Raw genomic sequence first — 26273 nt, 5'->3', positions numbered from 1 at the left:
GCGTCTCAGTCATGCCATTTATTTGCTGTGTGTACAACTTTTATGTCTAGGGGTTTACATTTCATATTTATACAGAAATGTAGATAACAAGGCAATCAATAACTCCTAAGTGCCGATTAACGGTGGTAACCAAGACGAGAGAAGTAAACTAAGGCGACGATAAAACTTGGTCAACTCTGCATCTGGGAAGAATGCCAAACGTTTGCAGTTTCAAGTTCCAAGCCCTCAGTACCTGATATCCCATCCCTCTGTCAGTGGGCATGCGACGTAGGAGGTCCGGGTTTGTATCACCACCTCCAAGGAAAAGACAATCAGGGGAATCTGAGAGTAGATAGGGTTGTACCTCGACCGGTATTACGCCCGCAGTTTTCCGCCGCCTGTTCTCAGCCACCATTTCCTCCTCCTTCTTCTCATCTCCGCGCTCGAGCTCGGCCGCGGTGGGAACGACAAAAATGCACCCCAGGCTTGGACGTTTCCTTTTGGGGAGAGACACCCGCCGGCGGATGCGGGAACCACCTTCATCCATGGCAAGGGCCCAGGGCCCTATTCAGAAGTCATTCTCAGTGACCCAGACGCTAAACCCGAATGGAAGAGAGAGAGGGAGGCGGGCGCTCGCCTTTACACCCACCTTGGGAAAAGCCCCCAAGTTAGTTCTCAGGGCTCGCGGACCGGAAGCAAGCATAAACTTCTGCACTCTCCTTGTCCAATCATAAGCGTCACGTGACTTGCCGCCAAGCAAGGGCCAGAACCGAAGGGTGCTGCGCATGCGTATTGAAAACCTCACCAATTCTTGCGGGTCCTCAGCGTTCTCCTGCGGAACCTTTGAACGGGGTGCTCAAGCCAACAGGGGAACAGCAGCGGAAGGGACCTTTCGGAACGACTTGGAACTAAAGGAAGTGGAGGAGACGCGGAATCATGGCCACTATGGTTGCTGCTTGCAGTGGTTTAGGGAGAAAGAAGTTGACACACCTGGTAACGGCTGCTGTCAGCCTTACACATCCCGGAATTCACACGGGTAAGGTCTCCATAACCTATGCTCCACTGTAGCGTTACAGGCATGACCTTAGTCCTAATGGTTGGTGGAGTCGTCACTGTTATCAAAACGACTCTGGTTTCTAGGCGATTAAATTTCTCCAAGATGGATGGGAATCTGTAACTGTCCATGGCTAGTTTTACTAGTCTAGTCCACTCCTTTAAAGTATTTAAACGTATGAGGAAGTTGGAGTGGTTCTTAAAAAATCAGAGATCTCTGGATAATCTTAGCGAGGAAGGGACATTTCCTAGTCGCCCAGCAGCAAATTCAGGTGTTTAAGGTTCCCAAACAGAACGAAATTGTGACAGAGGTCTTCACATCTATATTTTTGCAATTTTATCTTCTTTGTGCTTCTCTATAAGTTATCTCTGGGACGGGTCTGTTACTCATTTTCTTTTTGGTATGGCAGTGCCTTTTTATGGCTTCTCCTGTAAGAATTTGCATTAAGCATTTTCTCTAACCATGGAATGAAGGGAATAAATGTCAGAAAGAGAGCAGATGAGTGGTTGTATGGGCGGAAAAACATGTGCTTTCCCCCCAAAGCCCTGGAATGCACACCCATGTTAAGTCTTACTCTGTCCCAAATATATATTAAAGATACTTAACCAGTCATTCTGAATATAACGAATATAAAACCATTCTTTTATATTATGTCCCTTAATTCATCCTGTCTCCATAAAAACAAAAAATCTTTAGCTATTCACCTAAGAAAAAGAAATGGTTAATTGCTGTTTCTGTTTAATCGCAGTGCTGTGGAGAAGAGGTTGTTCACAATATAAACAGGTATCCAGCAATGAGGACCTGGTAAGAATTTTTTTTTCTGTTAGGAAGGCACTTGCAAATATGACCAAATTATAACTTTTAAATGAGAAATGATATTAGACTCTAACATCTTTTATTTTAGTTACTTGAATAGAGTTCTGCTGTAGGACAAAACAATTAGATAATAATTACTCTGAATTCAGAAATTATGATGAATTGGTAACAGTTAAGTGAGTTTTGAAGTAAGGGAATTCCTGGATTCCCCTACTTTGCAAGAAGCAAAGCTGCTATAATACTATATTTTTCTTCCTAGATCTTAAGAATATGTGATTTGGGAATTTTTAAAATTATTTTTCCATTATTTTATTCTCAAATTTATCACCACTGTTTTATTTTTTTACATAGCCCTATCTGTGTAAGCAAATGATTTAGGAATTTTTAAAGGTAGTTTGGGTGAGTAGAATTTTAGATAACCGAAAAGAGACTGTACAAAGCTTAGCTGTAGGTTGGCTCTCGTCTCCATTTTGAATTCATATTTTTTTTCCTACCTTTGTCTCATTACTTTTGGAGGGCTGCCTTAAGAAATTAGGGATCAAGGCTGGTGTGGTGGCTCATGCCTGTAATCCCAGCACTTTGGGAGGCTGAGGCGGGCAGATAACAAGGTCAGGAGTTTGAGACCAGCCTGGCCAATATGATGAAACCCCATCTCTACTAAAAATACAAAAGAATTAGCCAGATGTGGTGGTGCATGCCTGTAATCCCAGCTACTCGGGAGGCTGAGGTAGGACAACTGCTTGAACCTGGGAGGTGAAGGTTGCAGTGAGCCAAGATCAGGCCATTGCACTCCAGCCTGGGTGTCAGAGTGAGACTCTGGCTAAAAAAAAAAAAAAAAAAAATTAGGGATCAAAATTAAAGTTTTACACCAAGACATTAAATACAGTTTATTCTAACCTGTTGGTATATTTTAATGAGTTTAAAGTATTAGCATGGACTTGAAGGCAAAGGTTCTTACTATATACAAAGGTAATTTGACATAAGACTATACAAAGCGCTTGCACAGAGCTTAGGAGGAATGTAGTCATGTGAGCTGAATGTAAATTGGAAATTTTGGAGGAACTGGAAAAAACAAAAGAACTTGTCTAGTTTCTCTGAGCATGTGTCTTGGTAATCTGTCCACCCACTGTACTTTAAGAAAGTAAAGGGACTTTATTCTTTTTAGTTCATAAATCCCACTTTGTCTCTAATCAAATTTATGGATCGTCTCTACAGAAAAAGGCACACAGTCTCATTCATTTGAAATTTTGCATATAATTACAGGGAGTCATGGGCTTCAAAAGCCATTTCTAGGTTAAGAACCTCCATCCTGGAGACAGCCATACTGACAGTAGGAGGAAGGCACTGTGACAGAAGCATTAGAGGCAATAGTGATAATAGAAAAGCCAAAAAGGTGGATACAAACTTATATAGTAGTCTGGGACGATAAAAAAACCTTTTATTGTAGTAAGTCTTGGGCCATTATCTGTGTATAAAAATAATGATAAAATACTTGATAGAGACATGGGGATGGATAAATTAGGGATTGCACTCATTTAAGAATGGCATGTTATCTAAAATTTTTTTCATTATCTACAATCTGGGCAAAGCATTGAAACAATCACTTTCTTATCAGACATAATTTATTTTTCTGCCATAAACCCTTTTATTCTACAAAGATTGTACTTTATTCCAGAATCTTCCCATGAGTTAATTTATAGGCTAAACTGAAACAAAATAAAGTGCTTGTACAAAATATGTACACCGTAAGAAAGGTTTAACTAATCCTTTGAATGGATTTGAATGTAGAATAGTAACCTTTTAAAATTCAGAATGAACACATCCTATTATCAGACTTTCCGTTTTTTTTTCCCTAGCCCATTCCAATGGAAAACCCTTATAAAGAACCACTTAAGAAGTGTATCTTGTGTGGAAAGCGTGTAGATTATAAGAATGTACAGGTGAGATCTGGTTTTACTTCACCATATTTTAGGATTTTGCTTCTGATAGATCTGCTTAAAGAGAATCAAAGTCAGTTTATAGCAGGCTTTTGTGGAGGTAACTGTTTTAATAACTTCGAATTTCAAATCTGGTTATAATTCTACATATAAGTTTATTTTTGCTTTATTCAAGTAAAAGCACCTTGGCTCTCCCTCATTTACTATTATTTCCACTTTTTTTTTTTTTTTTCACTGCCCCACACATTTTAATAGCTCACTATGGTGGTGATTCTCAATTGGTGAGGGCCAGAACTTTGGAAAAAGCTCATCTGGTGAAGCTGATCTCTTTACCTCACCATCCATATCACTGCTTCACATATTATCTCTTGTCTAACTCTCAGCAAGTTAGAAGTTCAAATCTGGGGGAAGTGAATGGCACTAGAATTCTATATATTGGCTGGGCCCGGTGGCTCACACCTGTAATCCTGGCACTTTGGGAGGCCAAGGCAGGCGGATCACCTGAGGTCAGGAATTTGAGACTAGCCTGGCCAACTTGGTGAAACCCTGTCTCTGTTAAAAATACAAAAATTAGCTGGGCATGGTGGTGCATGCCTGTAATCCCAGCTACTTGGGAGGCTGAGGCAGGAAAATTGCTTGAACCTGGGAGGCGGAGATTGCAGTGAGCTGAAATCATGTCATTGCACTCCAGCCTGTGCGACAAGAGAGAAACTGTTCCAAAAAAAAAAACCCCAAAGAAACCAAAAACCCAATTCCGTATATTGACAGTAGTATAAGGTGATAGCTGCCTTTGAGGGAAAACCAAGAAATTACAAAAACACACATACTAGGAAGATTACACAAAGTGCTAAGAACAATGACCAGCACCTAGAAAGTTCTAAAGAAGTATTTAAATTAATAAAACATAAATTACAGCAAATGCCTGGTATACTTGTACCTCCTGAAAATCTCACTATCCTCTGATAATTTGTCTTAATGATTATTATCAGAGGGTAATGCGATAGCCTGTCCTGATAGATGAAATTTTTTAGTAGCTCGTTTCAGCAGTGTTTAAGAAAGCTATCTGCGGAAGTCAAGAAAACAGATTTAGCATTGAATGAATATGCTGATTAATCTGCTATTTAATTATATATAGACTTTTGACACACTGGATAGAAAATATTACTTCAGAAGATAACAGGATGTATAACAATATTTTTTCTCATATTTTATGAAATGTGTCTGAAATTAAGTAAAGTTTTATATAACTTGAAGGCTGTTTTTTGAAATTTACACATCTAGGAATAAATAACAAATATTTTTTTTTTCCCTCCAAATAAAACTCCAAAACAGCTTTTGTCCCAGTTTGTTTCTCCATTTACTGGATGCATTTATGGAAGGCACATTACAGGTATTTTGTTTTTTATCACGGGAATTTAACTGCAAATAAGAATTCTATCAGTCTACTTCTGTCATTTAAGAAAACTGTCAAATGTTCAAACTGTGCTGTAAATTACTATTAGATCAGATACTAGAGGGACCAGAGCTAGGTATTCTGAAAAAGCCTCTTAGGCCAAAAGGATTATTATTTTGCTGTCTTATGCAGAGTTTAACTATATAGAAAACTTGGGCTTTAAAAACTGTTTTCTGATGTTTTGGAATATCCTATACTCATTCCTAGATTGATACTTAAACTTGGTATGAGCAGACTATGGCCCATAGGCCAAATCCGACCTGTCCCCCTTTTTTCTTGATTGGGTTCATCATAAAAAAAAAAAAAAAAAGCATACAAATGGCACTTTTTTTTTTTGTTTGAAATGTAGTCTCACTCTGTTATCCAAGTTGGAGTGCAGAGGCACAATCTCAGCTCAGTGCAACCTCTGCCTCCTGGGTTCAAGCAATTCTTATGCCCCAGCCTCCTGAATAGCTGGGATTACAGGCGCCTGGCTAATTTTTTATTTTCTGTAGAGACAGCATTTTTCCATATTGGCCAGGCTGATGTTGAACTCCTGACCTCAGGTGATCTGCCTGCCTTGGCCTCCCAAAGCGCTGGGATTACAGGCATGAGCCACTGCACCCAACCCGACTTGTTTTTGTAGTTTTGTTTACATAGTGCCATATGTTGTTTTTGTGCTATAACAGCAGAGTTGAATGATGGTGATAGAGACTGTATGGCCCACAAAACCTGCATTATTATTATTCTGGCCCTTGACAAAAATGATTTACCAATCCTTGACTTTAAAAATTGTTGTGAGGCCAGGCACTGTGGCTTACACCTGTAATCCCATCACTCTGAGAGGTCAAGGTGGTGGATCACCTGAGGTAAGGAGTTTAAGACCAGTCTAGCCAATATGGTGAAACCCCGTCTCTACTAAAAATACAAAAAATTAGCTGGGCATGGTGGCACATGCCCATAATCCCAGTTACTAAGGAGGCTGAGGCAGGAGAATTGCTTAAGCCTGGGCAGTGGAGGTTGCAGGGAGCCAAGATCATGCCACTGTACTCCAGCCTGGGTGACAGAGCAAGACTCCATCTCAAAAAAAAAAAAAAAAAAAACAAAAAAAATAAAAAAAAGTGAACTTTAAATACTGACATTTTTTAAGAATAAGATTATTTTTTATTTTACAGGTCTTTGTGGGAAGAAACAGAAAGAAATCACAAAAGCAATTAAGAGAGCTCAAATATTGGGTAAGAAAGAGCACCTCAACAACTGAATTGAATTAGCTGAAAGTTTGCTCATTATGTTTTGTCAAGAACTTTACTTATCTCTTTACAGGGTTTATGCCAGTTACATACAAGGATCCTGCATATCTCAAGGACCCTAAAGTTTGTAATATCAGATATCGGGAATAAATTCTATCACGTTACCACCAATAAACTTACCTTACAATACATGGTTGTATGATGCTAATACTGACTCAAACCAACCTTTGGATAGAAGTGTTTCAGGAGTGAGGTAAGGAGTGACACTGCCCCTTCATACCAGTCAGTGTCCATTAAGCACATCACTTATTTAAAATGTTAACACTCATCACATTTTACATGTTGAATAAAAGTGGTTCTGTGTGATTGTCATTTATATCTGGTCCCCAAGTAGCTCATACAAAAATATACTGTTCAATTGAATGGAGTTAAAACTGCTCAGAATGATATTCGAACTAGCAAATCTAAGTATGCCTGGTTAAGCAATCTTCCCTTTGTAGAAATGTTACACTGGGACGGATAGTGGTGCTGTCATAGGAGGACAAAATACTCCTAGATAAGTCTATCCTCAAACCAGTAGTGTCTTTTACATAAAGAGATGATTTAGGCCTAACAGACATTGAATGTGATAGACATGTATGTATATATGTATCAGTTCTGAGTTCCCTGGCCTAACCCAAACACACTGGATTACCAGGCTTATACTGAACTCAAAATTATGGATTTGCTAAATTTCATGCAGAGGACTCTAAACTAGAGGAGAGATTACTGTTTGTGTTGTGTTATAGTTGTGTAATAATTAAGGCTGCCAAATTTAGCAAGTACAAATGTAGGACAAATTTAAATTTTAGATCACATTTTGCAAATTTATTGCATGGTATCCAGCATTTTATCTGGCAACTCTAGCCATAATGTGCTTATAAAAAATTATCACTTAAGAATTTTAATGACTTAGATAAATTTTCATATTAATTTCTTTCCACATTGTGAAAATAAGGCTATTCTTGCTTTTCCAATATTTTTCTTTTCTAATAGAGAGGGTTCACTACGTTGCCCACGCTGGTCTCTAACTCCTGGCCTCAATCAATCTTCCTGCCTTGTCTTCCCTCAGTGTTGGGATTACAGGTGTGAACCACTGTGCCTGGTCTTACACTTTTCCAATTCTAAAGAATGTGTCTGTGTAAGCCTTTCCCTCAACAACTTAGTGAAAGGTGAAAAAAGGTTTGGAAATAAAAGCATCTGATGTTTGAAAAAGTACTTTGTAAAATAAATGCACTAAGACTTAGCTGTATATTACTGCAAACAGGTGAACATAGTGAAAACAAATGAAATCTGTATTACTGCAAGTAGCTCAACATAGTAAAAACAATAGAAAAGTTTGGCTTTACACATCAGCCAAATTAAAAAAAAAAACCCTTTTAAGGTTAAAAGGATCAAAATGTAGGAGACCGTGAATATTCATCAAAACCCTTCATCTTTTCAATCTCTTCATCTGTTTCTGGGCTGCTCATTTTCGATGCTTTTTCTTGGTTATTACCATCAGTATCTGTTTTAGATGGCTTGTCTTGTGTATCTAACAGCCGTGATCTCTTGAATTGCCATCTGTCATCTAAGTCTGAGGCTTTATGCTTAATCATTTGTGGTGTACTAGCTGGATTAGCTTCAGGAATGTCTGTGTGTTCTACCATTAAGGTCAGATTGTCTACTACATTGAGATGGTGGTGGTTGTTACAGTTACTTTTAGAAACATATCTATTTTTTAAAGACATAACACATGAATGAAGAAATTCAGAATCTGGAAAAAACGTCCGTAATGCTTGACAAAGAAAAATGTTCTCCTGAGGGTCTTTTTGGATGTTCTTCTCTCCTAAACAAAATAGAATAATAGTTCAACATATAACATTTTTTCTACAAAGCTTTTATAATTAACTATTTATAAGTAAAATTAAGTCAAAAAGATTTATTAACAGTTGTATCAAATTCTCTAAAGTGAGAATAACACATATAATTTTAAATTCTAATTTATACACCACAGTATTCTAAGATAAAATTGAAGTGTTATTTCATGTCAGCAATATAGCTATTACAGTATTATGTTCTTTAAAAGCAAATAAAGGGCAGAGTGCAGTGGCTCATGCCTATAATCCTGGCACTTTGGGAGGCTGAGGCGGGTGGATCACTTTAAGTTAGGAGTATAATACCAGCCTGGCTAACATGGTGAAACCCTGTCTTTATTAAAAATACAAAAAATGGGTGGGCATGGTGGTGGGTACCTGTAATCCCAGCTTTCTGGGAGGCTGAGGCAGGAAAATTGCTTGAACCCAGGAGGCAGAGGTTGCAGTGAGCTGGGATCATACCACTGCACTCCAACCTGTGTGACAGAGCGAGACTCCATCTCAAAAACAAGATTAGTAATAAATAAAAAGCACAGAAAGGAGAGATGTGTTAATTTTTTTTTTTTTTTTTTTTTTTTTTTGTTTGAGAATAAGTTTGGTTTTGCTGCCCAGGCTAGAGTGCAGTGGCACAATCTTGGCTCACTGCAAACTCCGCCTCCCAGGTTCAAGGGATTCTCCCGCCTCAGCTTCCTGGGTAACTGGAATTATAGACTCGGGCCACCATGCCTGGCTAATTTTTGTATTTTTAGTAGAGGTGGGGTTTCACCAGGTTGGCCAGGCTAGTCTTTAACTCCTGACCTTAAATGATCCACCAACCTTGGCCTCTCAAAGTGCTGGGATTACAGCCGTGAGCCACCGCGCTGGGCTGAGATGTATTCATTTTTTACTTACGTGCTGCCTGAATCTGTGCTCGTCTCCTTTTTTCAATTTCTTGTCTTAATCTGTTTACATCCTTTACTAGTTTATCTACTGCTTGTTCACTGTCTTCCACTTTTTTGCATATACTCTGCAAAATAAAATAATTTAAGGGCATAAATAAGATTTCAAGCTCTGAACCAATACCATCTAGATTCACAAATAATATAAAATCATTGGTGGTATATAATGCCAAAAACTATTTGCTTTTATATAAATTTTATTTATTTTCTGGAGGACCTCAGTAACAAGCACTTGTAGGTTATAAACAAGGCTTATAGGTTATAAAATGCTTTTTCAGATGTAGTAACTTCTCATTTATACAGTTTTTTTTTATCATGCCAGTTATTTCGTTGAAAATACACAGAAATGAACTGAAATATTAACTCATGGGCCAGGCATGATGTCTCACACCTGTAATCTTAGCACTTTGGGAGGCTGAGGTAGGCAGATTGCCTTAGCTCAGGAGTTCAAGACCAGCCTGGGCAACATGGTAAAACCCCATCTCTACTAAAAATATAAAAAATTATTCAGGTGTGGTGATGCATGATTGTAGTCCCAGACACTTGGGAGGCTGAGACATGTGAATTGCCTGAGCCCAGCAGGCGGGGGTTGCAGTGAGCCGAAATTGCGCCACTGCACTCTAGCCTGGGCGATACAGTGAGACCTCCTCAAAAATAAAGGAAAAAATTTAACTCACTTTGAAACAAAAAATACAGATGCATACATTTAACACTAAGAAACAGTAAGTAAAAACAAAGTGACTGTATCTTACTATTATGAAAGGATACTATTGAAGATTTTTTTCCTGTAAGAGAAACTACTTTTGAAAAGCAGACCAATTCTGCCTGTCTTTAGTTTTAAAAGTATGAATACTGGCCCAAGTGTGGTAGCTCATTGCCTGTAATCCTAGCACTTTGGGAAGTCGAGATGGGTGGATCACCTGAGCTCAGGAGTTTGAGACCAGCCTGGGCAACGTGGCGAAACCCCGTCGCTGTTGAAATACAAAAAAATTAGCCAGGTGTGGAGGTGTGTGCCTGTAGTCCCAGCTACTCAGGAGGCTGAGGCAGCAGAATTACTTGAACCTGGGAGGCGAAGGTTGCAGTGAGCTGAGATCACGCCATTGCACTCCGGCCTGGGAGATAGAACAAGACTCTGTCTCAAAAAATTTTAAAAAGTATGCATACCAATAATCTTTGACCCCATAATTCCATTTGGGAATGTATTTTAATAACAACAAAAATCTACATAAGATGATGTTTCTTAGTATAACATGGAACAACTGGGGAAGGGGAGAATATTAAAAAAAAACAACAACAAAACTTATTTCCAATTGTAGGGTAATAGTTGTTTTGCCTGTTTTAGTGGATACTTTTTAGGATGTCTGCCAAGCCTACTTTTTATGAACATTTTTGCCCTGACATAACAGTTTGCCGGTAACCTCTGTACCCACCTTTCACCCTAGCTGACCCAAGTAGAAACAATTAGATTCTTGCCTGGCAATTTGAAGGTATTACATAGCCAACTGGAAAATCCTATGTTCTAAAAGAGATCTAAATGAAGGAACTGTGGGTTGGCTGTTCTCTGCCCTGCAAGTGGATGAAGAAACAAAAAGGTCTGGAAGGATAGCAATGTGCAGAAACAGAAAGTTCTATTGGCATTCTAGCTCCTGGTTCCAATTCCTTACTAGAGTTCAACTGCTTTCTTTCTATAGTTCCTATGATATACCTCTACATTCCCTATTTTAGCCCAAGTTGGTTTTTTTTTTTTTTTTTTTTTTTTTTTAGACGGACTCTCGCTCTGTTGCCAGGCTGAAGTGCAGTGGCACAATTTTGGCTCACTATAACCTCCACCTCCCGGGTTCAAGCAATTCTCCTGCCTCAGCCTCCCAAGTAGATGGGACCACAGGCACATGCCACCACATCCAGCTAATTTTTGTATTTTTAGTAGAGATGGGTTTCACTATGTTGGCCAGGATGGTCTAGATCTCTTAGCCTCATGATCCACCCACCTCGGCCTCCCAAAGTGCTGGGATTACAGGGGTAAGCCACCACGCCTTGCCCCAAATTGGTATTTTTCCGTAACACTGCTCTATTAAATATACTGCCATTAAAAATAAAGAGGACGGGCATGGTGGCTTACACCTGTAATCCCAGCACTTTGGAGGCAGAGGTGGGCAGATCACCTGAGGTCAGGAGTTTGAGACCGGCCTGGCCAACACATTGAAGATTTTTTTTCTGTCTCTACTAAAATACAAAACAGCCTGGCATAGTGGTGGGTGCCTGTAATCCCAGCTGCTCAGGAGGCTGAGGCAGGAGAATTGCTTGAACCCAGGAGGTGGAGGTTGCAGTGAGCTGAGATCATGCCACTGCACTCCAGTCTGGGCAACAAAGTGAGACTCCGTCTCAAAAAAAACAAAACAAAAAAAAAAAAACAATATATAGAAACAGGAACAATTTTTGATGTATCAAGTTTTTAAAAAATCATGACACAAAGTTAGGTCACCATGACTGTCAACTATATCAAAGTATACATATATTAAGGAAAAACTGGAGCACATGGCAGAATGAAAATAGTTATGTTAAAATGGTGAGATTCCAGGCTAGGCATGGTGGCTCATGCCTATAATCCCACTACTTTGGGAGGCCAAGGAGGGTGGATTGTTTGAGCTCAGGGGTTGGAGACCAGCGTGGGAACATGGTGAAACCCTGTCTCCACAAAGTACAAAAAATCAGCTGGGCGTGGTGGTGTACATCTGTGGTCTCAGCTATTCTGGAGGCTGAGAGAAGAGGATCACTTGAGCTCACGAAGTGGAGGCTGCAATGAGCTGAGATTGTGCCACTGCACTACAGTGGGTAATAGAGCAAGACACTGTCTCAAAAAAATAAAGAAGATGGTGAGATTCTGGATGTTTCTACCATCTAAAATTCCTGTAGCATTCATATGAACGAATAGTATAATATGAATCAAAATGTTTCAAATGCTTTTCTGTTAGTGTGCTCTACTGATGAGTATGGTAGCCATGGAAATATACTCCTCAGATCTCCAATTGGGGGAAGCATAGCTGACTTAGCCCCAGCTTTGGATGTACCACTATGTTCGCTCTTAAGCCACCCTGGGCTGTTCCTAGCCAATGACTGAGCACAGTGCAGGTATTAGTGCATGTCCGTGCCTACAGAACAATTTTGGGGCAACTTTGCTCAAGGATTCCCCATCAGCCTAGTGGAAATTTCTTAAAATGGCACTGCTGTCTGAGACTCTTTCTAACCACGTGTCCTCTTATCCCCCTCTCCTTTCTCAGGGGTCAGACTTGCAGTGTTTTCTAAAGGCTCTTCCTGCCTCTTTTTGCTTCCTCTTTATCCTTCTCAGGCCCAATAAATCTCCTGCACTTATAATCCCCATCTTGACATCTAGTTCTCAAAGGACCTGAACTGACTCATGAAATAGAACTTAACACTGTTGTATTGTTCCCAAGTATACTTCCCTCTATTCTGTAAGAAGGATTACATATCCCTGCCTATTACCATGTGATGTGTTCAGGCCAATGCAATGCTGAGTGGAAGTGACATGGTTGTTTTAAGCAAAGTTTTAAGAGCTGTTTTGAATTTCCACTAGCTTTCTTACTCTTTGCCTTATGCCATGAGAACATATCCCAAATAAGGGCTACTCCTTTTCCCTGGTTCTTGGATGAAGATGACATTCAGAAAAGTAGAGCTACAGCCAAGATATAACGTTAGCAAGACCAAACCATGGTTGTTGTAAGCCAGAGATTGCAATCTTTGTTACTACAGCTAAAGAAATACATCTCAGTCAATGAAGCTAAAGAAATAACATCTCGTTCAACAAGGGACAGCATCTATGATGGGGTCACAATATTATAATGGAGCACATATAGAAAGCTGATATATAGCACTTGATATTGGCATTACAGATCAAATAGGGTAAATGATTGATATTCAGTAATGACTTGGGGACATGTGAAACTATAAGTAAAAATACATATACTATATCGGTTTATGTAAGTATATGATATTTGCACAATGATAAAACTGCCTAATAATACATTTCTCAGAAGGTATACCCCTCATTAAGTAACTCATAACTGTATTAATCTAATCAAGATGTCAGGTTATCCCTAAAAATTGTAAATCATTAATTTGATATGAACTCTATCTAGAAGTGGTTGAAGTGTTTGATATGTTAACTTACCTTTAATTCCTCTTGTAATGAAGCATACATTTCATTTATCTTATGTACCTCCTTCAAGGATCCATCTTCTTCAAAAAATTTAGAGCTGTAAAAAATTACCACTTCCTCAGGAAAATACACAAAACATTTTAATGATAAGGTGAAAAACTTATTCGTAGTCAAGGAGCAAATGGAAGATTCTTTTTAGTGGTTTTGTAGGAACCATAATTTTGTCAATCTCTATGTATACAGAAAAACCAACCACAAAACCTACTTCAACTTCACATTAGCAAACTTTTTAGCCTCCTAAGTACTATTGCCAGGTATCCCAAAAAGGTGAGGATGGAGGAAGATTGCATAAAAATAGATAAAAATTGAAGGAAGAGGCTGGGTGTGGTGGCTCACGTCTGTAATCCTAGCACTTTGGGAGGCCAAGTTGGGTGGATCACCTGAGGTCAGGAGTTCAAGACCAGCCTGGCCAACATGGTGAAACCCCATCTTAGAAAAAAAAAAAAAAAAAAATGAAGAAAGAAAAAAAGGTCTCTTTACTGGCAATGGGAACCAGAGTCAATTTTTAAAAATATTTTACTGAATTTAAGTTACCATTAATTGAATGAGGCATCATTATTTTATGATCCATGAAGGAAAAAAGTAATTCTAAGAAGGCATGATTTGTAAGACATCCCAATTTCAGAGATAAATATGAAAAATGTGCATCTGAGAATCAATGAAATATGGTATTCAGCTTTTATACTGCTAGCACTGTGGGGACACAAAAGTAAGTAAAATCTAAGTCCTTATTCTTTTTTTTTCCCTTTTTTTTTTTTTTTTTGACAACAATCAAGACTTTCCATCCAGTAACAAGGTCCTTATTCTCATAAAGTTTACACTCTAGTAGGTATCCTGTAGGACCAATGTTGCTGTTTTTGACATTACTTCCTTAATGGCCACAAAAAAAGTTGTATCTAAGCAGCGTATAGTGTGACCGAGTCTTGGCTAAAGTCTGATTTTTACAAATACCTGATTTCATACCTTTAATCTGAACCACTGCCTTAGAAAATTATAATTTTTAGGCTATATACTTATTCTAATCTAAAATAGATATGTTAAACTTTACAGGACATGCAACAAGTTCCTCTCACTGCTTTTTTTTTCTCTTAATTTTTTTGTAGAGATGGGGTTTTGCTCTGTTGCCCAGGCTGGTCTCCAACTCCTAAACTCAAGTGATCCTCCTGCCTCAGCCACTGGAATGGCAGATGTGAGCCACCAGGCCTGGACTAACCACAACCTTTTTTGTATCTTGTAAGTAGACAAGTACTAAGAGGAATAGGGGAGGGTAAAAACACTCTAGTTTACTTGAGTAATGGATTAGTTTTCCCTTTCATTTTTATTCTGCTGTTGTTTGAGAAATAAGAAAATTAATTTCAAAGATGAATATACGTTTTGTGAGAAAGCAGTTGAATCTTACCTGTGTGTTTGTACTGCTCGGCTAAAACCAGTGGACATACAGGAACCTGCTACAGTTTTATAACCTAGTTGTTCAGACATGCCCAGATTGGCAACCACTAAAGGTACCCTGTGAAAAAGTCTGACAAAATAAAACTTTAGAGTATAAATTTAGAATGCAGAGAAAGATTAATGTCTAACTGCTAGAATAGACTACTTGTCCCTTGCAAAATTAAAAAAAACACACTCCCCAACCCATTCTTTACTATTTATCCAAAATATAATTTACTGACTTGAGACAACTGGTTTTTGTTTGTTTTTTGAGACAGGGTCTCACTCTCTTGCCCAGGCTGCAGTGCAGTGGTGTGATCACAGCTCAATGCAGCTTCAACTTCCTGGACTCAAGCATTCCTCTTGCCTCAGCCTCCTAGGAAGCTGGGACTACAGGTGCCCATCACCACACTCGGCTAATTTTTAAGTTTTTTGAAGCAATGAGGTCTCTTTATGTTGCCCAGTGATCCTCTTACCTTGGCCTCCCAAAGTGCTGGGATTACAGGCGTGAGTCACCACACTGGGCCCAGATGGCATGTAAAGCTGTGAAATGTGCTTAGTATAATGGTGTGGAAAAACAGTTTAACGGCTCCTTTGATTAGTACACGTATAAATAAGGCAGTATTAATGTTGAGATTTACCCTATCTTACATGAACAATAAAATTATCCTTAGTTGGTACTCTTTTAACTTAATTCTCACATTCCATGAAAATGTAGTTTCCTATATACAGCCTGTGGGGGGTCCCTGGTTAGACTCATTTTAGTGTACCATTAAGAACTACTTTGTTTCTTTGCTCAGTTATAGAAAAGCTGCTCAAGTATCTAGGCTTAAATTCTAAATTATATCCTTTATCAATATAAAACAATTTTTTTTCCACGTTAAATAGTAAATAAGAGCAAATCCCCTTCAGTGCCAGAATACAAGTCATCATTCCACATTGGGCTCCTAATTTCCTTATCTGACCTTTATTTTCCTACCTATAATTAACAGATGGTAAGATCTACTTCTGAGGGTTATCGTGACAATCTGATGTGACAATATATGAAAACACTTTGTAAGCGGCAAAAAGTACGAAATAATAGGTATATTTTTCTAATAGTTTAACAGCCAGTGACTGGCCAATATTTACCCTTTTTGAGGTTTATATAAGGCATGTTCCAGTCGATGAGTAGAGCAGCTTTCTGTTATTATACTTGGTGTTAACAGCAGAAAAACAAGGTCTTGGTTTGAAAAATGCTCCTGCAAGTTTTTGTGAAGCAGCCTCTCTCTAAAAGTCATGATCTGATCTGAATGACGACGGAATTTGTACCAACCCACCACATTCTGAAATACAGGAAAAAAAGGATATACATCTTAATAGTTACAATTATATGTCTTACTATTATAATTAAACAACCTTAAAATGGCTAATTATTTAGATTTGGGGCATATGTAAACAAAGAATACACTTTACCATATGCTTTACTTTTGTAAAATATACAAACTGACTTACTTTCCATGCATTTAAAAAGCTATAATTTTGATCAATATAGATTAAAAGGAAGAATTAAATTCTTGACTTCCTTTAGTTTCTTTTACAGCATTTGCTATCTTGCAATCTTAATCTTTAGTCAAAATTTAAATGAAAGAAATATCAATGTCATTGACTCACTTAAAAGGCAATCACTCCCTGAAAACAAATTGATTGCCTGTATGGATATCTGGTTTGTTAAATAAGTTAAGCTGAACCCTACAGCTTTTACCTAAAATTTATATGGGAATGATATCACCTACCCGACAAAGTAGGTTTCAAGGTTAAGATCACATGAAAGAGTTTTGTAAACTACAACATACTAAGCGAATGTGTTAATATTACTAAACCTTTAAGTCAGAAAATAATTCTCCTCTACTTAGGACAAAGAGAAAAGCAACCTCTTTGCTTAGAGATCTGTGAGTTTCAGCAACTAAATTTTATATTTGCACATTTAAATTGAGGAAATTAAAGTTGGTTTTTAAAAACAAGGCATTTTTACAGGTATATTTTTAAATACTCAAATAATAATTGGGAAAAAGAAAACCAGGCATTTTCAGCTAAACATGTTTTTTGAAAGAAACATCTTTCAATGAATCTATTTTTCTTTTCTTTTCTTTTTTTTTTGAGACAGAATTTCGCTCTTCTTGCCCAGGCTGGAGTGCAATGGCATGATCTTAGCTCACTGCAACCTCCACCTCCCAGGTTCAAGCGATTCTCCTGCCTCAGCCTCCCAAGTAGCTGAGATTACAGGCATGCATCACCACACCTGGCTAATTTTGTATTTTTAGTAGAGATGGGGTTTCTCTCCACGTTGATCAGGCAGGTCTTGAACTTCCAACCTCAGGTGATCTGCCTGTCTCAGCCTCCCAAAGTGCTGGGATTACAGGCTTGAGCCACTGTGCCTGGCCTCTATTTTTATTTTCAAATCAGAGAGTTTTCAGAGAAAAAGTAGTGCCTTGAAAAAATTTTGTGTTTGGGGAAAAAATCCATTTTGATTATTCAACAACTTTTAACCAAACATGAAGTATGTTGCAGAGGATTCAAATTCAGGGCTATATAGGAAACATCCCTGCAGTATCTATCAAAAATAATAACTGAGGCTGGGCATGGTGGCTCATACCTGTAATCCCAGCACTTTGGGAGGCCGAAGCAGGCAGATTACCTGAGGTCAGAAGTTCGAGATCAGCCTGGACAACATGGTGAAACCCCATCTCTACTAAAAACACAAAAATGAGCCAGGTGTGGTGGTGGGCAACTGTAATCCTAGCTACTCGGGAGGCTGAGGCAGGAGAATTGCTTGAACCTGGAGGCAGAGGTGAGATCACGCCACTGCACTCCAGCCTGGGTGACAAGTGTGTGACTCCGTCTCAAAAAAACAAAAAAATCAAAAACTGCAGCTAAGTAAAATAACAAACTGTTTAGGCCATAGAATAAATGATAGCGGCAAGGGGTATGGTGGAAATATAAGAGAAAGAGATCAATGTTAATTATAATAGTCAAGATAATAAAATTAATATTTTTAATTACTAGTTTTATTTTCAGAGCAACTCCTTTGAATTTCTGGGAAGAACAAACCTTTTCTTACCTACTTTACAGGATACCATGATGTCAAACACCACTTAAAAATTTTAACAAAGTGCTGTGTGTTTTTAAGAACCAAAAATAATGCAGATAACACCAAAAAAGGAAGATGAGAGAATACCTTTTTGACATTTGATAATATTTTCTTCAGTGCTTGCTCACTTACTTCGCCTGAAGAATTATAAAAGCTGTAAAAGCCAAAATTAAAGGTATTTCAGAATACACTAAAAATATAAAGAATGTTATTAGTATTTTAAATTTTAGTTATTCCTAACCCAAACTACCCAAAGTTCATATATCTGTTTTGCTGTCAGATGAAGTCCTAAAATAAATAGAGAAAGTACTCAAATTGACTTGAAGTGATAGAAACATAGTCCATAAAGCAACGAAAAGTAAAAAGGAATAACTTAAGAGACAAATTTGGAGAATCACTTTTTTTGAACCTAAAACAATAAACTATCCATGGAAATACAGGTATTAAAATGTAAGTTCACATAGCCAGTTCACAATTCAATCATTTTACTCATTTATATTTTTTACAACATTGATATATACAAAAGAATGTATAACCAGTAATAAAGCACAATAACAAAAGGGCAATTTATTCACTGCTAGTTACAAAAGCTATGTATTTTGGGAGGTGGCTGGACTTTTTGGGGTGGGGGAAGGAAATAGGTTTTGCTTTAGAATAGTAGTCTTTGCTCAGGAGTTGGAATATCCAAGATGTAGGAAGAATCAAAAGATAATTCTAAAAGATTCTATTTCCAGGCCAGGCGTGGAGGCTCATGCCTATAATCCCAGCATTTTGGGAGGCCAAGGCAGGTGGATCACAAGGTCAGGAGTTTGAGACCATCTTGACCAACATGGTGAAACCCCATCTCTAAAAATAAAATAAATAAATAAATAAAAAAGATTCTACTTCCAGCTTTCTTTCCTTTCCAATAACAGAGACTACAAATAATATTTTCTTCTTTTTACCATTCATTAAGATCAACAATATTTTCTATGATGGTGAAATATGTTATGCAAAATCCTTTATAAATAATTTTTGGCAGGGCATGGTGGCTCACCACTTTGGGAGGCTGAGGCAGGTGGATGATGTGAGCCCAGAAGTTCGAGACTATCCTGGGCAACGTAGCAAAACCTCATCTACAAAAAAATACAAAAATTAGCTGGGGGGTGGTGGTATGTGCCTGTAATCCCAGTTACTAGGGAGAGGGAGGTGGGAGGATCACTTGAGCCTGAGAGGCAGAGTTTGTAAAAGTAACATGAGATGACACTACTGTACTCCAGCCTGGGCAACAGAGCAGACTGTGTTGTCTATTTATGTTTACAATATTTTGTCTACTTACAGTTCCAATGTGAAAATATAAGAAATTCTCTAAATACAAGAATTTATTCCTATATTTTCCTAGAATAGTCCACTTCTGAGCTCCTCAAATCGGAGAATAAAGCAGTATATTAGGGTAAGATTAACAATAGGATATAGCTACATACCAGGTTAAAAAAAAAAGAAACAATAGGATAACAGTGTACATCATCTGTGGAAGCACTAGGTTTATGTGAAGTTTCTGGGGAGAAGATGAAGGGGGTAGTATTTTATGTAGAAACTGATATGCAGAATTCATGTCAATTGCCTAATTATTTTTGAGACAGGGTCTCACGCTCTTTCATCTGGGCTAGAGTGCAGTGGTGTGATCTAGGCTCACTGAAGCCTTGACCTCTGCCCTCAAGCGGTCCTTTCACGTCACTTTCCCTACTAACTGGGACTACAAGCATGTCACCATGCCCAGCTAGCTTTTTGTATTTTTTGTAGAGGGAGTTTTGCCATGTTACCCAGGCTGGTCTCCAACTCCCTGAGCTCAAGCGGTCCACCCACCCACACCTTGGCCTCCCAAAGTGCTGGAATTATAGGCATGAGCCACCATGACCCGCCTGCAGAAGTTTTAAAAAGCTGACTTTAAGTTTCAGAAGTTGGGCACTGTGACTCACACCTGTAATCCCAGCACTTTGGGAGGCTGAGGTGGGTGGATCACTTGAGGTCAGGGGTTTGAAACCAGTCTGGACAGCATGGTGAAACCCTATCTCTAAATACAAAAAAAAAAAAAAATTATCCAGGCGTGGTAGTGCATGCCTGTAGTCCTGACTAACTCATGAGGCTGAGGTGGGAGAATGGCTGGAATGTTGGATTTGGGAGGTTGCAGTGAACTGAGATCACACCACTGCACTCCAGCCTGGCCGATAGAGCGAGGCCTTGTCTGAAAAAAAAAAAAAAAAAAAAGAAAAAAAATATATGTACACTGAGTTTCAGTAGGCCGGTACTTCCTCCAGAATTCTGAGGTAACCAAATCAGTGTATTTCAGTTGAAAAGTTTGATTCACAATGTCTTTAGCACAGGGTTAAACTTTTTGTGAAGGACTGTATAGAAAATATTTCAGGCTTTGACAGCCACATCCAGTCTCTATTGCATATTTTTCCTCTTTGTTTTACAACACTTAAAAATATAGTGAACAGTCTTAGATCCAGGGCCATATAAAAACACATCATGAGGCTCTATTTTAGCAACCCCTGTATTAGAGAGCAGGAAGAGGAAGAAACTGCATAGAATGATGATGGATTCGAGCTCGAGAAATCCTTATTTTTCTAGTTTGTGCTCTACCATTAACTAGATCTGTGGCCTTGGTTAAATCATGAACTTTTCAGGCCTATTCTTGTGTTGTTTAATGAAGTATGTAGTTATTTTCTGAATGAGAGGTATTTCACATGTCTCTCCTAATGCTGTCCCCGCCCCGTGTGCGCCCCCACCCCGCCCAACTATGTAAGAAGAGCTAAAAGGCTCAGGCACTGGTTTCTCATCACTTAGATGGTTTCTTCAGGTCTTAGCCTCTACTAAGTTGGTCTAATCATTAATGTGGTTGAAAAAGATACTTAATCACTTTTCACTCTTCCTTTAAATCCTTTGCTGGTCCACAAGATCCTTCAATAAAGTCCTTTTCATGAGTATCCACTAAGAATTCCTCAGTCATCTAACAAATATTTTTGTATATCCAATACACATATGGCAGTATGTACAGTAGGAGCTGTACCTTTTCCTGGCATAGCAATTTAAGGCCACACTAAGCTCCTTTATTCTGCTATTGCCTACGGTTATTTCTCACTTTAACCATATGCTCCACTGTAATTCTTATACAACTTCAAAGATGTATACAGTAGACAGTCTGTAAGATAGTTATACTGATTTTTCTTTTCTTTTTTTTGGAGACAGGGTCTTGCTCTGTCATCCAGACTGGAGTGCAGTGCCATGACCTCACTTCACTGTAGCTCTGTCTCCTGGGCTCAAGTGATCTTCCTGTCTCAACTTTCCTAGTAGCTGGGACTACAGATGCATGCCACCATTCCTGGCTAATTTTTGTAATTTTAGTGGAGACAGTATTTCATCATGTTGCCCAGGCTGTTTGTGCTGATTTTTCTTGTGTGATCTATATAAATCATAAAACCATTTCATTAAAACTATACCATGCTATGGTTACATGATTACATGTGTTTGCTTTGTGAAATTCATTCGTGTACTTTTCTATGTGTATGTTATACTCAATAAAAAGCTAAAAAATATACAATGCATTATAGCTAACAGTACTATGACTATCTGTAGGACTGAGTGCAAGTTTTCACCCTAGAAAAGCAATAGGAAATGGGTTAAAGAACATAACCAGCTGAATGCAATGGCTTACACCTGTAATCCCAGCATTTTGGGACGCCAAGGAAGGAGGATGGCTTGAGCTCAGGAGTTTGAGATCAGCCTAGGCAACATGGCCAAAAATACAAAAATCAGCTGGGTGTGGTGGCTGATGCCTGTGGTCCCAGCTACTTAAGAGGCTGAGGTGGGGAGGGTCACCTGAGCCCAGAAGGTCAAGGCTGCAGTGAGCTGTGTTTACGACACTGTACTCCAGCCTGGGTGACAGAGAACCTGTCCCAAAAAGAAAAACAAAGAACATAACCAGCCAACAGACAAAAGATAACACTAAAAAAGACAATAAGTGAGGAACAAGTTGCTAAAATATGCTGGAATAAAAGGGTAGAAAAAAGGGCTGCTATTGATAATGTACAAGAACACCTCACTTACTGAATTTATAATATGCAATGAGGTGACTGGGTGTGCGAAGGAAAAGCAATCCTCAAGGTAAACTGGTACCTGGGAAAGGTAATGAAGATCAGCTTCAAGTAATATAAATACAGAGAAGAACTACTAGGATTGACAATGCACAAGTGATTTTTCAGCTATTTTAAAAAACCTTTCCATTCTAATCAGTACCACCATGCATAGCTGATAATTAAGACAATCTGTTAGTTTTAAAAACTATTTCACCTGCAGAAGTAATTTACACAATGGATCATTTACTTACTCTTACTAGCACTACTACTTACCTAAAAAGCTGATAGCATGGAATATATTTCTGAATGTCTGGGGGAAAAAAAAAGGATTTTTAGTTATTACATTAATTCAATTAACAATCATTTGAATAATACGTATTGAGCCTTTACCTCATGCTAGGAAGTACTTTACCACTGATTATCTGATTTTTAACCTCAGAAAAAATCTGAAACATATACTATCATTATTCTCCTTTCAAAGATGATATAACAGGCCAACAGAGATAAGTGGCTTGCCCAATCCAGTGGTAGGGCCGGAGTTCAAAACCCAGAGCCTTATCTGGAACCACAATGCTATAATTCCTCTAAATAATGGTCTAATAACTCCAACACAAAAGATAAATTCAAAGTTGCCACATTTTTGCTGAGATCTAAAAAGGCTGTGTTCTAAATTTACCCAATTAATAAAATTACCTGCTAAAGGAATTGAAAATGATGAAAATCTCCTTAACCGAAGCAATGGAAGAATATGTTGATCTTGGATTTTACCTGTTTAAACATCTGTGAGAATCCAACATTCAAAATAATTTGAGCAAATACCTTAGAGCTTAGCACTGTACCTAATACCACAATGTAGTTCCACAGTAAACATTTGCTTAATTAAATCAAATACCCAGACACATGTTAGATACTTTGGGTAGCATACTAATGCTCTAAGGGCTTGCTTTTACTTTTTAATTTTTTAAAAATAATCTTATATTGCTATAAAGGACTTGATTTTTTTTTTTTCAAGTTTAAATACTTCTGCTTTTATTAAAGTATAAAATATTGAATTCTACATTCTCAAACACTATTATTTTAAGAATCAGTCTGTTCTCTTCATACTGCCTGTATGCCCAATACTTCTGGTCTCGAATTCTCTACCACACTAGTACAGAAGACATTAATGAAACTTCTTGGGCCTTCCTTGAGGTCTTTCCATTTTTCTTTCCATTTCTCTTTTCTGTTGATGTGCCTTAAACCTCTCAGCCATTGATACAAGCTCCTTTGGAATAATCTGATTTGCTCTTTCCAGAATATTAATCAATTCAAGGGCAACAAAGGGCTTGCTTTTAAAACTCAAGTGTCTGAACAACAACAAAAAAAACTACAGTAAAATTATAAACTACAGGGTTTCAATGCTTCTGGGTTGGCGCTGCGGTGGCATTTCTGACTGTGGAAGCCTCAGTTTCCTAGTCGTCCGATGAGCCTGAACAGCAGCAGGAAAGTACCACTGTAAGCCATGAGATGTCTGCTGTGAATTGGAAACTCTTTGTATTTGGTGGCCTTGCCTCTATCATTGCTGAGTTTGGAACTTCACTATGGATCTTACCAAAACACGGCTATAGGTTCAAGGCCAAAGCAATGATGTTCGTTTCAAAAAGAAACAAAACATAGAGGGATGTTTCACCCTTTGTTTCCAGTGAAACATCTGAAAGAGGAAGGTGTATTGGCTCTGTATTCAGGAATTGCTCCTGCTTTGCTAAGACAAGCATAATATGGCACCATTAAAATTGAGGTTTACCAAAACTTAAAGCAATTATTTGTAGAACGTTTAGAAGATGAAACTCTTTTAATTAACATGATCTGTGGGGTAGTGTCAGGAGTGGTATCTTCCACAATAGCCAATCTCACCTATGTTCTAAAGATTCTAATGCAGGCTCAAGGAAGCTTGTTCCAAGGGGGCATGATTGGCAGCTTCATCGATATATACCAATAGGAAGGCACTGGGGTCTGCGGAGGGGTGTGGTTCCAACTTGTTCAGCATGCTGCCGTCATTGTGGGAGTAGAGCTACCAGTCTATGATATTACTAAGAAGCACTTAATATTGTCAGGAATGATGGGAGACACAATTTTAACTCACTTTGTTTCCGGCTTTACATGTGGTTTGGTTGGGGCTCTTGCCTCTAATCTGGTTGATGTGGTATGCGCTTGCATGATTAACCAGAGGGAAATCATGGGACATGTGGATCTCTACAAGGGGACTTTGGATGTTATTTTAAAGATGTAGAAACATGACGGATTTTTTGCACTCTATAAAGAATTTTGGCCAAACTGGCTTTGGCTTGGACCCTGGAACATCATTTTTTAAATTACATATAAGCAGCTCAAGAGGCTTCAAATCGAAGGACTGAATTCTACGTGAGCCCAGCCCTGCCAGCCTTTCTATTCCTTTTCCCCTTTCCCCTGTTTGAATACATTTGACAAAGTTGTAAGTGTTTACCAAACCACTGGTCTCCTAAGGGCCTCCTGATGGAAGAAGAGTAGGATGGGTCAAAGTTATTTATATGTTTGTGTTACCATGTTAACTTTTCCCTGAGAGAAAGTGTTAACATTGAGACTCTAGCCCCAGATTGGTGTCTTCTATGACAATGGATACTGATGGATAACACTGAAAACGGCCTGCTTTCCAAATGTGGGTTAAATGTAATTGGTTAGCCCCAGACTTGGGCTAGAGCAGAAGGCATAGGCTAGGGTGGTTACTGCTATATATGTTACAGGCCTTGGTTCTCATTAAAGTATTTATTGGCAGAAAAAAATTATAAACTGTATTAACATATATATAAAACATATGACAAAAGCTCAATTTCCTTAAGTAATATGATTACGAATCACTAAAAGCAAAATAGTCTAGTACAAATGCAGTCAAAGCATGGAACAGGCCTATCCTTTTCAAAGAAAAAGACCAAGAAAAAAAGTAAAAATATGAAAAAAAAACCCCCTCTTTTGTACTTAAGAAATGCAAATTAAAATGCTATTTTTTCACTTATCAACTTCGGCAAAGATTAAAAGATTTGATAACACCTAGTGTTGGCAAGACAAGGGGGCTGGGCCCAGTGGCTCACACCGGTAATCCCAGCATTTTGGGAGGCTGAAGCGGGCAGATCACCTGAGGTCAGGAGTTCAAGATCAGCTTGGTCAACATCGTGAAACCCCATCTCTACTAAAAATACAAACATTAGCTGGGTGTGGTGACAGGCACCTGTAATCCCAGCTATTTGGGAGGCTGAGGCAGGGTGAATCACTTGAACCTGAGAGGCAGAGGTTGCAGTTAGCCAAGATCGTACCACTGCACTCCAGCCTTGGCGACAGAGCGAGAGTCTGCCTCAGAAAAATATGGGGACCTAGGCACTTTTATATACTGTGGAGAAGCTTAAAACGGCATAAGTTTTCTAAAAGGCAATCAGCTAGTCTACCTCCAGGAATCACTCAGACAAGGGCACAAAGATATGTACAATACTAAAAAAATATGTTCATGGTAATAGTTTATGTTAACAAAAAAGAAAAACAGAAAATCATTCTTAGACGGTTAAATTATGGTATGTCCATATAATAGGATATATGCAGCCAGCAGAAAGAATGATGGGCCAAGTATGGTGGTTCATGCCTGTAATCCCAACGCTTTGGGAGGCCGTGGTGGCAGGATTGCTTGAGCCTAAGAGTTTGAGACAAGCCTGGGCAGCAAAGTGAGATCCTGTCTCTACACACAATAAAAAATTAGCCAGGCATGGTGGTGCATACCTATGGTCCCAGCTAAATGGGAGGCTGAAGCAGGAGGATTGCTGGAGCCCAGGAGGTTGAAGCTGCAGTGACCAGTGTTTGTGCCACTATACTCCAGCCTGGCTGACAGAGTGAGACCTCATCTCAAAAAAAACAAAAAACAAAAAAGAAAGAGTGATGAGTTATACACACAGATACTATTCTGTACTAGTGATATCTTGGGAGATATTAGGCACATATAGTAAGATCCCATTTGTGTAAGTCAAAAATATATACATTTGGCCAGGCACAGCGTCTTATGCC

General features: G+C 38.6%; 3 protein-coding genes and 1 pseudogene across 17 annotated transcripts in view; 2 read left to right on the top strand and 2 right to left on the bottom strand.

Moving 5' to 3' along the window:
* Positions 1 to 717, bottom strand: part of HELQ (helicase, POLQ like) — a 49667-nt gene extending 48950 nt beyond the window's left edge. For 9 of the 12 annotated variants that reach the window (XR_004257331.1, XM_032239725.1, XM_032239723.1 and 6 more), the window contains exon 1: positions 233 to 717. Coding sequence is in view for 8 of the 12 variants with exons in the window: in XM_032239715.1 (XP_032095606.1) it covers positions 233 to 526 (294 nt within the window). In the remaining 4 variants the exon portion in view is untranslated. The remainder of the gene's footprint in view (positions 1 to 232) is intronic. The other 3 variants (XM_032239718.1, XM_032239727.1, XM_032239722.1) reach the window with 2 other exon arrangements.
* A 58-nt stretch (positions 718 to 775) lies between these two features.
* Positions 776 to 6844, top strand: MRPS18C (mitochondrial ribosomal protein S18C). 2 transcript variants are annotated; one of them, XM_032239732.1, is made up of 6 exons: positions 776 to 1015; positions 1782 to 1837; positions 3706 to 3789; positions 5119 to 5176; positions 6394 to 6453; positions 6542 to 6843. In XM_032239732.1, the coding sequence occupies exons 1-6, from the start codon at positions 916 to 918 to the stop codon at positions 6616 to 6618; spliced, it is 435 nt and encodes a 144-aa protein (XP_032095623.1). In that variant the 5' UTR covers positions 776 to 915; the 3' UTR covers positions 6619 to 6843. The 2 variants fall into 2 exon arrangements, with proteins under 2 accessions (XP_032095623.1, XP_032095624.1); XM_032239733.1 differs by lacking the exon at positions 5119 to 5176 and having other exon boundaries at positions 6542 to 6844.
* Positions 6368 to 23164, bottom strand: ABRAXAS1 (abraxas 1, BRCA1 A complex subunit). 3 transcript variants are annotated; one of them, XM_032239728.1, is made up of 7 exons: positions 22485 to 23163; positions 18181 to 18247; positions 16095 to 16288; positions 14935 to 15054; positions 13488 to 13572; positions 9255 to 9369; positions 6368 to 8335 (listed from the first exon to the last, which is right to left on the bottom strand). In XM_032239728.1, exons 3-7 carry the CDS (start codon positions 16241 to 16243, stop codon positions 7902 to 7904), a joined length of 903 nt encoding a protein of 300 aa, XP_032095619.1. In that variant the 5' UTR covers positions 16244 to 16288; positions 18181 to 18247; positions 22485 to 23163; the 3' UTR covers positions 6368 to 7901. The 3 variants fall into 3 exon arrangements, with proteins under 3 accessions (XP_032095619.1, XP_032095620.1, XP_032095621.1); XM_032239729.1 differs by lacking the exon at positions 22485 to 23163 and adding an exon at positions 19038 to 19139; XM_032239730.1 differs by lacking the exon at positions 18181 to 18247 and having other exon boundaries at positions 22485 to 23164.
* Positions 23165 to 23642: 478 nt separating this feature from the next.
* Positions 23643 to 24677, top strand: LOC116524449 (annotated as a pseudogene).
* The last annotated feature ends 1596 nt before the right edge of the window (positions 24678 to 26273 follow it).

Source organism: Sapajus apella, unplaced genomic scaffold, assembly GCF_009761245.1.
Source record: "Sapajus apella isolate SASKATOON/1434 unplaced genomic scaffold, GSC_monkey_1.0 scaffold45, whole genome shotgun sequence".
In the NCBI taxonomy this organism is placed as follows: Eukaryota; Metazoa; Chordata; class Mammalia; order Primates; family Cebidae; genus Sapajus; species Sapajus apella.
The sequence above is the reverse complement of the archived record's forward strand: the minus strand, read 5'-3'. Positions and strand labels throughout refer to the sequence as shown.